This window comes from Nicotiana tomentosiformis, chromosome 1 (assembly GCF_000390325.3).
Source record: "Nicotiana tomentosiformis chromosome 1, ASM39032v3, whole genome shotgun sequence".
Taxonomy (NCBI): Eukaryota; Viridiplantae; Streptophyta; class Magnoliopsida; order Solanales; family Solanaceae; genus Nicotiana; species Nicotiana tomentosiformis.
In genome coordinates, this window is record NC_090812.1 from 82,611,014 (window position 1) to 82,625,906 (window position 14,893).

Sequence of the window (14,893 nt, forward strand, 5' to 3'; positions counted from 1 at the left end):
CAAAACTTCTTGGGGATCGGTTTGGGAGCCGCGCTCAGGGGGAAGGGATTTTGTACAAACTTTTTGGAATCCAAACCCTTCAGTATTGGTGGTATCCTCGGGATCTGATCAACCCTGAAGTTATAAGTTTCCACCTTCTTGTCGTTTGCTTCGATCTTCTTTTCCCCCGATTCAACTCGCTTCGTTAGTTCCTCGAGCATCTTCATGATAGCGGGATCGGTCCCCGATTCATTTCCGTTCGATTTCCTTGACATCGATTCGACCATGTGAACAACTTCCTGGGATGGCTTGGGCTCGATCCTGCTTGGTGAATGGTTCTGGTTTCGGAGCTGTGCTATCGCGGCCTGCTGAGCCTGCAACATCTCGAAGATCCTCCGGAGGCTGATTCCGTCTTCGTCGCCGCCATGTATGCTCTGAGCGGCTGATCGAACATCCCTGCGGACGCTATTCTCAGGATCGACGGCCAAAGTTGCATTAATGGCTACATGCGAGCTGGCGTCGATCGGATCTATTGTCGGGACTCCATCGAGACCAACTGGAGGTACGCCGTTCCCTGGTGCTATGTTGTCATTTTCATCATGGTGACCGAAGTCATTGTCCACGTGTACGGGCGATGCATGAGAGTTCGACATGTTGATCCTTGAATCAAAGATACTATTATCCTTAGCCCCATGGTGGGCGCCAAACTGTTTACCCGAAAAATGAATAACAATTGAATTTATACGTGGTTTGAAGGATATGTGATATAACTTGACACAAATTGAGAAAATATATATATTAGTATTGAAATTAACTGTAAAAGAAACAAATGCAAACCAAATGAATCAATAAGCCTTGGCCCTCAAGTTCGATCACCCTCAAACCAAGTGGAGAATAAACTGATACAAGAACAAAATGACTAGATATTAAAAACCAGAAGAAAGGTAGTATATTGCTTTGTATTGCATAAAATATGTCCCACTCTACAAATGATTAGACCCCCCTTTATATAGTAGAGAAGTCCTACTCTTGATATAATTCTAAATACAGTAAGGAATCTCATGATAGGTTAATTAATTGGTCTTTCCTTGATATGCGTCGGGATTTCAGTCGTGATTCTCGACCAATTGCGGATATTTCGGCTTTCTATTTTTTGGCTCGATAAGCTTCCCTCGGTCTCGCTCGATCTCTATCTTATTCGATCCCGATCTTGGACGGTTCCGATCTCGATCAGTCTCTAGGTTACGAGCTCGGCACTCAAACCTCGCATCACAGTTCGATATTACACGAGTTCGAACCTTGTCCTATTATCTTCCAATCTCGATTAGTCATACGAAAGGCAAGCTCGATTTTGACCGCATACAATGCTATATTATTAAAGCCCTTAACTTTTCGTTTATTTTTTTCTTTAAATTTTACACCTCTAAATAAACCGACTCCGCCACAAATCATATCCTTGTTTTTATCTAAAGAGTGAGTCGTTAGCATATAGCATTTGCATTTTTGAAAGCAAACAAATCATAGCACAATGATAGTGATTCAAACACTTGAATACAAACCAATTAAGCAGAGTGAGTTGCACACTCAATGTTTACAATTGTCATGGGATCAACATACTAAGATATCCCACAACCAACAAAAAAGAAAATATACAGCAAATTCAATGCTTCTAACATCAAGAAAACACAAGGATCTTTTTTTTCTTTCTTTTTTGTGATTTCCCACTGGGTGTCCGGTACCCGCTTTGGGCCCGACTAATCTGAGTATGCGCCGGAAAATCTCATTCACCATTTTAGGCCTCACCAACCGGATGATAACTTGACTGCAGATCTACAAGATCAGAGCTAACAGAGAAACAACCATTTCTTTTTGTCACAACAAACTAGGCAAGGCTGCAAAATAAATCCAACAAGAATAGCCAAGAAACTGACAATCATGACCTTACATGTACACAGTGCCATAACCACAAGAATATATAATGTTGGTGGCACACACATTAAAATTGAACCAACTGTGCCTAAGGGAATCCTATAAGGTCTTGACGCTGCAGGGTATTTTATCCGTAACTTCACAAAAGCTATAAATTCCACAATCATTCCACAACAATACTGAAAGTTCGCTGCAGCCACAATCTCTTGGAAACTAAGCCATGACAGAAGTATAACACCTGATGCAGAAAACAATATTCCAATAAGAGGAGCTCCATAACGCAATCTCTTGGCGAAAAAATCAGGAAGCATTCCTCGTTCTGCCATTCCCAAAAGCTGAAAAGAGTCACCACTCATTTCAGCCAAAAACATTCCCATATTTGACACAGCCAACGCCCCTTGAACCCATAATCTTAACCATACTCCTCCAATAATCTTAGCAATATAGAAATAACCATCACTCCTAAGTTTGCGATGCAACGGAACAGCTCCGGTGCCACCCCTCAAACTTCTCTGTGCTAATACACGAAACTTGCAAAGCAGTTACAAATAACTGTTCAATAATGAAGCATAAGAGATCAAAGGGCCACAGCATCATTCCTTTACATGTTGTAAAGCTACCCCACATCAGCTTATAAAGATTTATCATACACATTCAGCACACTTGTACTCCTATAAAGGTACCTTTAATACCCTTGAGTGGTAGGACAAAGACATTTGCAAGAAGTCATGTATCAACGGCAACATAACGCCCTGACCGAGGAAGCCCCATTGAGTTATGAGTTACAGAAGGAAATCCAAAGGTAAATCACCAGGAATGATATAAGCAACTTCCCTTTTAATTTTCCAAAGACAAAATTGCGCCAGATGGTCCTCCTCCTTCCATTATTCTATGTTTCTTCTTCTTCCTAATTCATGTCATTTTTGGTTCTCCATGTTCTTCTTTTGCAACAATATGAGCAAATTTAATATTGGCGCAATTTCCATCCTCAATATGTCATCCAACAGACAACTAACTCTAAGCTGATGCAATTTCTCCTTTCCCGAAAAAATACACTATCTACCAGCTGGGCTCGGTGCTCAAACAAAAACCAATACAAGTTATTCCACGGTTTACACAAGACTATGTAAATGCACATGTTAATAACGGGACACAACTAACAAAGTTTTGCTGAAGTATACCAAAATCAGAGAAAACTAAAGTGTCTTTTTCAAATCACATATCATCAAACCAGCATACACTACTAGTCAGCTTAGATAATTATTATGTGTCTTACAAGATCTCTAAACAATTTGCAAAGTCGCTTATAATTAGCACCTGGCTTCCAACAAATAATTGAAGCATATATAAGGAGTCCTAACTGCAATAGGACGTCATGCCTGTCAAAACTGAAAGAAAAAAGAGTGCAACAGGACCTCACAGATACAACTTGATAGACAATCCATAGAGTCCAGAGTAATTCTTAACACTTGCATAGTCATCTTCTTCTCCCACCTTGACCATTATTGTTCTGAGCAATAAAAAAAATACCAACACGAAGTGATGGAAAAAATTTCAACTTTTTTTTTAATCGGTGAAATAATTTTAATATCATAACGTACATAACGCTGCTTTACTTCCTTTCAATGCTTGGCTGCTCTCCCCTCTTCCTATCATATGCATACCAAGTAAAATCTTGTGTCTCGTCCAACTCAGAAAGCTTTGTTTGAACATTGAACTGCTATCTTTAACCATTATCAAAAAATAAAATATTAATGCAATCAAATATTAGACTGACAGCAGCAAGTCAGGATATTCTTACAACCATCTTGTTCTTTTTCCCTGCAGATAAAAGGATAACTTTGTCATCGACAATATCATCCGCTTCAATCTTCTTACTCTCACTATCAACTTTACCATTGTTCAAGTAAAGGCCCCCTTGCTTAAGCATCCGTCGTGCAGCTGATTTGCTCTCAAGCAAACCACCGGAAACATAAAGATCCAAGATCGGTATGTTCAACACCTGATCATATTTCATGGAGCAAGACGGAACATCAGCTGCAATACCCTCAATAGTTTTCCAATCCAATTTGGTATCAGCATTTCCAGGCTTCAGTGCCTCTGTAGCCTTAAGCGCCTCTTCCAATCCCTCTTGTCCATGAACAAACCGTGTAACCTCCTCAGCCAACCTACGTTGAGCTGTGTTAGGAACATATCCAGGTTTTCCCATATCCCTCTCCAACTCTGCAATTTCTTCAATGCTCAGAAAAGTAAGAATCTTGAGAAACCTCACTACATCATCATCAGGGACAGTAAAGAAATACTGATAGAACTTATATGGCGACAAAAGTGAAGGGGCTAGCCAAATTGCACCGTCTTCTGATTTTCCAAACTTTGTACCATCACTCTTGAGAAGCAAAGGAAAAGTAAGCCCAAAAACAACAGGAGCATTGCCTACAACAGCTCCATTTTCGGGAGATTTCCCAATAAGCCTACGAATAAGATCAGTACCAGCAGTGATATTACCCCATTGATCACTACCACCAATTTGGACACTCACACCTTCTTTTTCATACAAATGCACAAAATCGTACCCTTGTAAAAGCTGATATGTAAACTCAGCATAACTCATCCCCTGCTCTGCATTCTCCAACCTTTTCTTCACACTTTCCTTAGACATCATAGTCCCAACTCTTGCATACCTCCCTACATTCCTCAAAAAATCCAAAAACTTCACATCCTTCCACCAATCATAATTATTCAAAATTTTCACCTCTCCGGCATTTTCACAAACACCTGGTGCGCAGACCAAAATCTTTTGAATAACCCCGCTAATCCCAGATATATTCTTCTCAAGTGTCACTAAATCAAGCTCGGGTCGCTCCAAACTCTTCCCAGACGGGTCACCGATTCGACCCGTAGCGCCGCCAATGAGCGCAACAGCATTATGCCCACAACGTAAAAACCAAGAAAGCACAATATGCCCAAAAGATTCCCAAGGTGTAAGCTTTCGGCAGTCGGGTCAAACCCGCAGTACACTTTCAACGGACCCAAATTCGGGTCGGAGCAAACGGAGCGAAGAGAGTCGTTAGTCACTGATTCCAGTAATCCTCTCTCTTCAAGAATTTGTAAAACATTGGGTCGGGTTTTTTTATTCGAGTGTTGAAAATTTTCGGGTTGTGGAGTGTCTTCTTGGGATGTTAATTGGGTAGAGATAGAGCAAAAGGGGCGATGGGAAAAACTGCGGAGGGAAAGGCAATTGTGGAGAAAAAGGCATGTGGGTAGGGAAATGTTTTTCAAGAAAGAGGAAGTGAAAGGTTTTTGAGTTGCGTTGAGAAGAAAAGTTCGAATGGCACCGGCGCCGGCGGCCATATTTTCTGTGTTTTTGACTGTTGAGTGTTATCTGATTGGGGTGAGTTTAACCGGAGACACAGATTTCTTGAAAAAAACTACGTAGAACATTACAAACCAAAGGAGTCGTTTGAAAAAGGAAAAAAATATAGTCGATGGCAATTAAACCACTTTTGATCGAAATTATATTTTATAAATACGATAAAAATAAATCTTTTTGCTTACATATATGTTGTTGATTCCTTGGGTATAAGAATTTTTCTTTTAAACTTCCTTATTTGAATTCCTAGCTTTGTTAGTGATATGAACTTTTATCTTCTCAACTACTCAATTATCTATTACTATATTAAAAACACAAAAGTTTATTCGCATTTTTTATCCTTTAAAAATATATTTCACACTAGACAAAATTATTATTTAATTATTTCTCTAATTTTTAGAGTTTTGAAATCAATTAAAATATTTTTTATTTAATTTTTTCTTATTTGAATTATATAGAAAGTCAATCTATATTTTACCTTATTTAAATTCTTAGCTAATGTGAACCAGGTAACATAACTATTATAATACTTTGCCTACTACTTATTCTAATGCTTAAAAACCTAGGCACGAAGAGTAATCGTCAATATATTTGCCGTTCTTTAAATTATGGCTTATTATTGAAAATTCATCGTGTGATGAATTGTATATTGCTTTTTATGATTAATTAAAATTAGAAGTTATTTTAAATTTACTTTCTGTTTATTTGAAAGTTGGTGAGCTCCTTCTTTTCTTTTATTTTTTTTATGTGCTTATTATGTTAGGATGAATTTATATTATGATAAGATTTGGTTTTGCGTGCAGGAAATAAATTATAAAATCTTGCATCATAGATAAAAACAGGAAAAAATTATGGTATGTGGAGCTATTTTAGACCTGATCAAAATTAATGTTATAGCAGCACCATGAAATACTAAACAAGCTCTGATTTCTTTAAAAGTCTTTAGTCAATAAGGAATTATAGTTCTACTCTTTTTTATTCGTGAATATAATATTATTGATTTATTATACATATGTGCTTGATGAGATAATTGAAAGAATTAACTAAATCAACTTATTTTGCAACGGTGTATGTTTTAATTTGTTTATTTGACTCATTGATTGTAAGAGTTTGTTTTATGTTGTGCGGCCATATGAGCTTGATTCAGTGAAATTGTCCTACAAGTTCATACATGTATTTTACGCATGGTATAAAATAAAAAAAGTTACTACTTAATTATTAAGAGAATTTGTTTAAAGGAGTAAAACTTTGTAAGTGAATTTTTTGTTAACTTTGTAGGCATCTGTTAAATCAAAAGAAGATTTTTACGAAAATAAACTCAACGCTTAACAGTTGGAAGCATTTGTTGAAACTAATAAAATAATAGACTATCAAATCATAGACGAGATATATATCAATGATTATTCATCATGTCATAAATACAAAATATAGAAGCCATAAATTAGTTAAATAAACACTACTTCGCTCAACTCCAGAGAATGTGAAGATGTTTAGATAATTTAATATATATTGTATAACTCAAAAAAATTCTTGATATGTATGTAATAAAATTTTTATAATTTTTAGATATTAATTTTGTAATGCTTGTCAAATAAGTTATATTACACGTGCAACACACGTACACTAAATCTAGTCCTTAAAAAAAGAACCAAAAAGTTAAATAGATACCTGTAATTGCACAAAATTATGTTCCCGATACACAATTCCATGAGATTTTATCTAAGCACCTGAAATGTTCAAAACATGAGTTATTATTTTTCCTTAAACAGAAGGCAAAATTATTGAGAATTTTAAAACTTGTATCACTGAAGTAGAATCAATAGAAATATCTTGTTAAACTTGTATCATCAAAGCAAAACTCTTGGCTAATTTTCCATTACTTCAAAATTTTATTTATTTTTATAAAATATAGTAGGAGGTACCAAAAAAGATTTCTTTTTCGATTCAACAAAACAAACAAAAAATATCATTCGAACGTATGCACATAGTTGGATTAATATTCCTGTATCCATTACTTTTCAATTTGTGAAATGAAATAAAGGATGTAACATTTGACGATTGTGTAACGTTAAACTTGTAAAATTGAAAAAAATATATGCAGGTAATGTACATGAATTTGTTCAAAATTACATTCTTCTGTTATATTCCTTACATTAATATACACTCTTATATAGAATCATGGTAAGTAGTTTGAGGGAAGCCACAAGCAAAAACTGTCAAGGCATTTTATAAAGTTATTATATGCGCGCTCATGCAGTAAGAAGGATGTTGTTTATCACTATGGTAAACTAATATAATTTGATGTAAATATGGGGTATCGCTAAATTTATTTCGGGAGATATATACTATGCATGTTATATTCAGTCGAAGTTACTTATGTTCCTTCATTCATAAATTACACTGTATAGTTAAATAATTTTTATATATTTATGTATATATATATATATATACTATATTATTAAAGCCCTTAACTTTTCGTTTATTTTTTCCTTTAAATTTTGACACCTCTAAATAAACTGACTCCACCACAAATCATATTCTTGTTTTTATTTAAAGAGTGAGTCGTTAGCATATAGCATATGCTCAACTAAGAATCAGGTTTGCATTGTTGAAAGCAGAAAAATCATAGCACAATGACAGCGATTCAAACACTTGAATACAAACCAATTAAGCAGAGTGAGTTGCACACTCAATGTTTACAATTGTCATGGGCTCAACATACTAAGATATCCCACAACCAACAAAAAAGAAAATATACAGCAAATTCATTGCTTCTAACATCAAGAAAACAGAAGGCTCTTTTTTTTCTTTTCTTTTTTTGTGATTTCCCACCGGGTGTCCGGTACCCGCTTTGGGACCCGACTAATCCGAGTTTGCCCCGGGAACTCTCATTCGCCATTTTAGGCCTCACCAACCGGATGATAACTTGACTGCAGATCTACAAGATCAGAGCTAACAGAGAAACTTAACCATTTCTTTTTGTCACAATAAACTAGGCAAGGCTGCAAAATAAGTCCAACAAGAATAGCCAAGAAACTCACAATCATGACCTTAAATGTACACAGTGCCATAACCACAAGAATAAAGAATGTTGGTGGCACACACATTAAAATTGAACCAACTGTGCCTAAGGGAATCATATAGGGCCTTGATACTGCAGGGTATTTTATCCTTAACTTCACAAAAGCTATAAATTCTACAATCATTCCACAACAATACATAAAGTTCTCTGCAGCCACAATCTCTTGAAAACTAAGCCAGGACAGAAGTATAACACCTGATGCAGAAAACAATATTCCAATAAGAGGAGTTCCATAATGCGATCTCTTAGCAAAAAAATCAGGAAGCATTCCTCGTTCTGCCATTCCCAAAAGCTGAAAAGAGTCACCACTCATTTCGGCCAAAAACATTCCCATATTTGACACAGCCGACGCCCCTTGAACCCATAATCTTAACCAAACTCCTCCAATGATCTTAGCAATATCCGAGAAATAACCATCACTCCAAAGATCGCGATGCAATGGAACAGCTCCGGTGCCAAATAAAAGAGGGAAAAAATAGCCAGAGACAACTAAGGGAAGTGCATAGAATATAGCCTTAGGAAGTGTTTTCCCAGGATTCTCTACTTCTCCTGCCATACAACTAACTGCATCCCAATAGTTCAAATTCCAGAAAAGTGTATTTAGATACAATCCCCATTGTACATTTTCCAAGTCCACTACAAACCATCTTGAAGGCTCTAACTTAGGAAGCGCAATAAGTCCCATAATTCCAAAAGGAAGGAGTGTAAATACCCCTAATATTGTAGCGACCCAACCAACTAAAGTTAAACCTCTGTAGTTCAAATAAGTGAGCGCTATAATTATAGCTAGGATCGCGATCGTTCTTGGAACACCATTTGCCAATGCTGGAACAGCAGATTTAATGTAATCTAGAAACAAAACGGGGTACAATGCATTATCAACTACACCACTCATCCATTTCACCCATCCTAATTGAAATCCCCAATAAGGACCTAAAGTCGTCGAAACCCAAACAACATAACCTCCATTTTCAGGGAACATTGTGCTCATTTCTGCAGTTATTAAGGACTCTGGTATACTCCATATAAAAGGAAAGATTAGAAAACCGAGTAGTGCTAAAAGAGGACCGGCTGCACGGACAGTGTCTTCAACGCCAAATGGTCCACCAGAGACTCCGTAGAATATAAGGAATGTGAGAGGGATAAATGAAACCTTAGTGCAGTTCTTCACATTTGGAGAACCTCCCGAATATTCAGTGTTGTTATCTTCAACTCCCATTTATCCAGATTTTAGCTTAGCTATTGGAACTTATTGTTTCTGTATATATGCAGTATCAAATTATGAGTGCCTCGGTAATCTATGGGGGGAAAAATGCTGTAAATACAAACTACTGAGATAAAGATGAGATATTGGCCTTACTGGATTTTCCTTGTCAAACAAGTTAGTTCAAATTTCCATCAAACTAGTAGCCAAGGGTTTATCGAAAACAATCTATGTTTATGCATATTATTACTAGTGCACCAAGCATCTTGTAAACTTTATGTTATAATTACATTATATAATTTGCGCTGCAGAACATTTTCTCTCCCATAGGATAACAGCCTTGCAGTTAAACTTTGTGGCAAACATTTGGTCATTCTCTTTATCTTATTAGTATACTCAAACATCGTTTGCTGATTATCTAATTTTTTTCAAATAAAATTTGAAATATTAATTTTGTTAATTTTAGTTTACACCTTATATTTATTTTTCTCCTAAATTTGTTGCATATTTGAGATAATTAAAAATTCATAATTATATTTATTAAAAATAAAAAATTTCATCATTAAGGATTTAATCTTTATTTAATTATAACATGTTAGTAGTTGTTATCAATCATATAAGATAAAAATTAAATACTAGGCCATACATACCAATTACCATATCGCAAATCTTTATCCAGCTTTAAACCAAATTATATAACAACGTACCTACCACCTTCAAGCTAAAAGACATCACACTTATCCCTCATTTTCTTTTCAATCTTTTCTCATCGGAAGTGGATTCAGATTCAAGTTTAAAATTTTATCATAGCTCATTTGATTTGTTGAGTTCGAATTTTATTATTTAAACTCATTTAGTGGATTTTTTTAACATTTATATAGAAACAAAGTCCATAACTTTTACACCTCTCATTGTTGTTTTCCCTTCTTCTTATACACGCTATGACGATACTACCTAAGCTTACTGTACTTTTCATTCTACGTCTAATCAAGCCAGTATGAATTAAATCACACAAAAAATTAAAAGGCTATGATGCTATTAGTGTAATTAAATAGCTTATTATATTGCAAAGTTATCAATCACTACTTATTAAGCTAGCGTTTGACCATAGATTCCCAAATTTATTCTGAAAAATCTTATTTGGGTGAAGTTTGATTTGAAGATGGAAATGTGTTTGGACATCTGTTTTGGGTGAAGTCTGGTTTGGAAAAATATGAAACATGACTTATACCCACAAGTTCTAAAAACTATCACAAATATCAAACAGTACCATTATCAATAACATTCATTATATTATCGCAAACTATAGTCCTGAACATAAATAAATTTGATACAAAATTATCATTTTTATAATGAACTATATGATACTGTTGAGGTTTTTTGTTTTTAAGATGAAATAGTCTTAAAATGAGGGTGAATGGGAAATGGAGGGAAAATAAAAATTTTGAGTAAAATTTTAAGTTTCCCCCTCTTGACAATGAGACATTGTCCCATATTGGAAGAGCAAAAGATTTTTGGTGGGTATATATATAATTGCTCTTCTTGTAACTCTTAAACAGTTAAGAAGAAAGCAAGCCTCGCGCCGCCGTCGTCGTCGCTCGGCTCGGCTCGGCTTCGGCTACGGCTTCGGCTTCGGCTTCAGATTTGGATTTGGTCAAATGATTGATTGATTAATTTTTTGGACCAAATTTATTTGTTAATAGTAAATATTAACGTAAGATTATCCGCATTTGTAACGGATATTTTCCAATCCGTGTATTGACCACCAGCTGCAATAGCAACCGCCTAATGCTCTTTCCACCATGAATGTGCTTGCTCCACAAACAAGCTAATGCTTGCTCCACCATGGAGGGTGGACGATTGTTCTTCTTCAACACTGGCTGCTATATATATGTGCAGCAGCTGTTGAAGAAAGACACACACAATACACAAGACTGAAATCGCTCAACAGATTTGGCTATACATTGCACTCCTTCCTCTCAGCATTTCCATACGATTTTCTGAGTTTCTACTCCTTCGTTCTACATTGTTTTTAACTTCAAACAAAGCAACTGTAAGTGTGATTTGCTACCGAACTTTGTGTTCGCTGAAACACTGAGGTTTGAAATACCGCTACACCAGTGTGTGATTCGTTCTATCCTGGGAGGAAATAATCCATTACCTTGGGTACTAGGAGGGGATTAAATTCCTTAAGGAAACACTGTGAATTCAGTGGGCTCGAATTAATTACTGTTTCATTACGATAACTTATATTTTGCAGAATTATTATTTACAAATACAGCAATATTGGCGGGAATAACAGATACACTATCAGATGACCGAGAAGACGAAGCAACATCGTTACAAAATAATAAATGGTGGGCTCTTTTATAAAATATAAAAATTTGGGATAATTTTTAAAAAATATAATAGTGATATTTTGGCCCAAAACCAGCTATTGAGCTGGTTTTGGGATTTGGGATTTAGGACTTGGGATTTGGCCAAAATATAGGCAAAATCTATGGCCAAACATGTGTTTGCCAAATAAAACCCAAGTTTATTTTGGCAAAATCTATGACCAAACGGGTCCTAAATCGTTGGTACAAAGTTAAACTCCAAGAAAAAGTAAGTTAGATAGCTCAAAACTTGTAAAAACAATATAGGAAGATATAAATCAGAGAACTAAGAAGCATGCTCGAAAATAGAGACAGCTAGAGCATCTGTTACCAACTTACCATCAAAATAATAAATTTCACTACTGAAATTGAGCAAAGAGGAATTGAAATAAAAGATGAAAACTTAATTTACCTCCAAATCCACAGACAAGGAGAACAAAATCAACAGTTCATAAGTGAGAATTACTAATTACTAATGTGAAGAAGAAAAGAAGGACATATCATGTGAATCACGAAGGGCTGTGATTATGAGTTATGCCACGTGTCAGTTATCGGCAGGTCCATGAATCTGTCGCCGTCCCAGAATCCCAATATGTAATATGGAGAATCAATGAGCACAGGTTGAAATTTGATGAAGAACGTGCTTGATAAATTATTAGGGGTGGGGCTCCGATGGTTCAGTCAGTGGCTTCGAATTCACTATATGTTATCACTAAATTAGTATAAGTAATAAATTTCAAAATCGGCAGATCAAATGGTATTAAAATTTTAAACTCAAATCCATAAAGTTTAAATCTTGCATCCATCTTCAACAAATATGGGTTAGTATTCTTGTTTAACCTCAAAATCGGATAACAATTAAATTTATAAGTGGTTTTAAGGATACGCAAATTAATTTGATAAATTGAGTTAGATTAAACAAATAAAGATATGGTAAATTCGAACCATGAGAGGAGGTTGATTCCAGCCTTAGTGAAATAATTCACCCTTGATCCGGGATCATAATAGCCAGTACTGATGAACAAGAAAAAGAGCTATAATAATAGTGAGAATAATAGTGTATTGCTTTGGGATGCGTGTTACAATGTGTTTAATGAATAGTCAGACCCCCCCTTTATATAGTGGGGAATCCTACTTTAGGTACAATTCTGTAAAAAGTAAAAAATCTTTTGTTTAACTGATTGTCGGTTCTCCATCGATACGTGCCGAGATCCATGTCGTGATATCTAGATATTCGCGGATATTACGACCTTCTGTTGTTCATGCTTGGTTGCCCGACAACGTCTTTTGGGATGTGGACTGATCCCGGATTATGACCCCGATATTTTTGAAGACAGGCGTCATGCTTCCGGACTCTAACTCGGTAAGACCCTTACCTCGATTCTGGCGCCTTGTCATCATGTCTCGAGCTTTGTTTACCCTATCGGAAGTTGGGGTGCGCCATGAGCCCGATTTTACCCGTATACAAATCTAATGTTACGTTAGGTGAGAAGAAAGAAAATTCTAACGCCTGTCCGTTTGTGTTTATTTTTTTACTCTTCTCTCTCACTCACTATTATATTTTACAAGAAATGGTGTCAAAATTATCCCATGTATATCTAACTTAAAATAACACGCCCAAGCTATCATAGTTTGAACAGCTTGAGTTGGAAATAATTTTATTGATGGATCGATTTGGGTTTTATCTTAAATTAACTCATTCAAACATTCGGGTCGTTTTGAGTTACATAAATAGCTAAATAGACACGTATGAAAATTGTGAAACACAATTATTTTTAATTTGGTTTGTGTTCATCCATTTTCTCTTTTTATGAAGAAAAATTGTTTCAGCTTAATTTGATAATTAAGCAATTTTCAGAAGAAAAAACAATAAATGAAAAAATATATTTTGAGTCGGACAGAATGATTATAATAAATTTTAGATAAGCAACCTCGGTGTTAGCTTTAAACCCCATATTCGTCTTGTTGCTTTTTAAAGCTTATACAACTCCATTAGCAGCTGGCGAGAAACCTTACATTTAAATTGGGGGAAGTATATATATATATATACACGCGCACGCGCGACACCTTTGACTACACAAATTATTTGATTTATAATTGGTAATTAAAAAAGTCGCAGTTTCAAAAATAATCAAAATTTAGTTACTTTTTATGTAAAAATAAAATCTGAATAAAAACACTCTTAAAATTGCGGAAAAATTCCAGCATAATATGCTTGAAGTTTATAATGTGCTGAACTTCCAACATAATATGCTGGAAGTTTATATACAGGAGCTCCAATGTTTTGCATATTATGCTGAAACTTTCCGTATGCTGGAGTTTCAACATAATATTGTAAGCACGTAATTTTTGACCCGCACAACTTTTAAAAGTAATATTTTTAAAATATTTACTTATTTTCATTTTTAATAGGATTTCGGTCAACTTTTAGCTTTAATTTTAAAACATAAGTAAAAAAAACACAAAAATAGTTTTATAACTTTTGTTTTTAGCTTATTAGTATTTTATAATATTTATAACATTTAAAAAAATACCAAAAATATTTCCTTTTTTATATATAGTTTACTTTAATAATTTATTCTTATTAATAAGATTAACTAATATATTTTGGTAGTATTTTTATTTTTATTTTTATTTTTATTTTTGCTCAATGAGAAAAAATTAAATTTGGGCCAATTTGGTCCATTCCTCCCAACTCATTAGCTCACTCTCCACTTAAATGCAAGATTTAATCTTAGCCATTAATTCCCTCCAATCTAATGGCACGCGTCAATTCTAACACCCAAATTTAAATTCAATTATAACCAAACCCTAAGCTACCTTTTAATCTCCCAAGAGACCAAAAATACACAAGAAAAAAATGGCCACCCTCAACTCTCCTTCACAAACCAGACGCCCTTCTCAATTTCCCAATTCCAGCCGCCCCTCATTTTTGAGGTTCTGAACCCCACACT

The 14,893-nt window shown here is 35.1% G+C and overlaps 2 protein-coding genes and 1 pseudogene across 2 annotated transcripts; all 3 read right to left on the bottom strand.

Annotated features, from left to right (window-relative positions):
• Window positions 1-1,500: 1,500 nt before the first annotated feature.
• On the bottom strand, window positions 1,501-5,390 carry LOC104085695 (tyrosine--tRNA ligase, chloroplastic/mitochondrial-like; annotated as a pseudogene).
• Window positions 1,824-3,411, bottom strand: LOC138907052 (probable polyamine transporter At1g31830). The gene is made up of 3 exons (XM_070197074.1): window positions 3,338-3,411; window positions 3,185-3,296; window positions 1,824-2,438 (listed from the first exon to the last, which is right to left on the bottom strand). Exons 1-3 carry the CDS (start codon window positions 3,409-3,411, stop codon window positions 1,824-1,826), a joined length of 801 nt encoding a protein of 266 aa, XP_070053175.1.
• A 2,529-nt stretch (window positions 5,391-7,919) lies between the features above and the next one.
• On the bottom strand, window positions 7,920-12,536 carry LOC104085696 (probable polyamine transporter At1g31830). The gene is made up of 2 exons (XM_009589795.4): window positions 12,352-12,536; window positions 7,920-9,618 (listed from the first exon to the last, which is right to left on the bottom strand). The coding sequence occupies exon 2, from the start codon at window positions 9,577-9,579 to the stop codon at window positions 8,179-8,181; it is 1,401 nt and encodes a 466-aa protein (XP_009588090.1). The 5' UTR covers window positions 9,580-9,618; window positions 12,352-12,536; the 3' UTR covers window positions 7,920-8,178.
• Window positions 12,537-14,893: the final 2,357 nt, after the last annotated feature.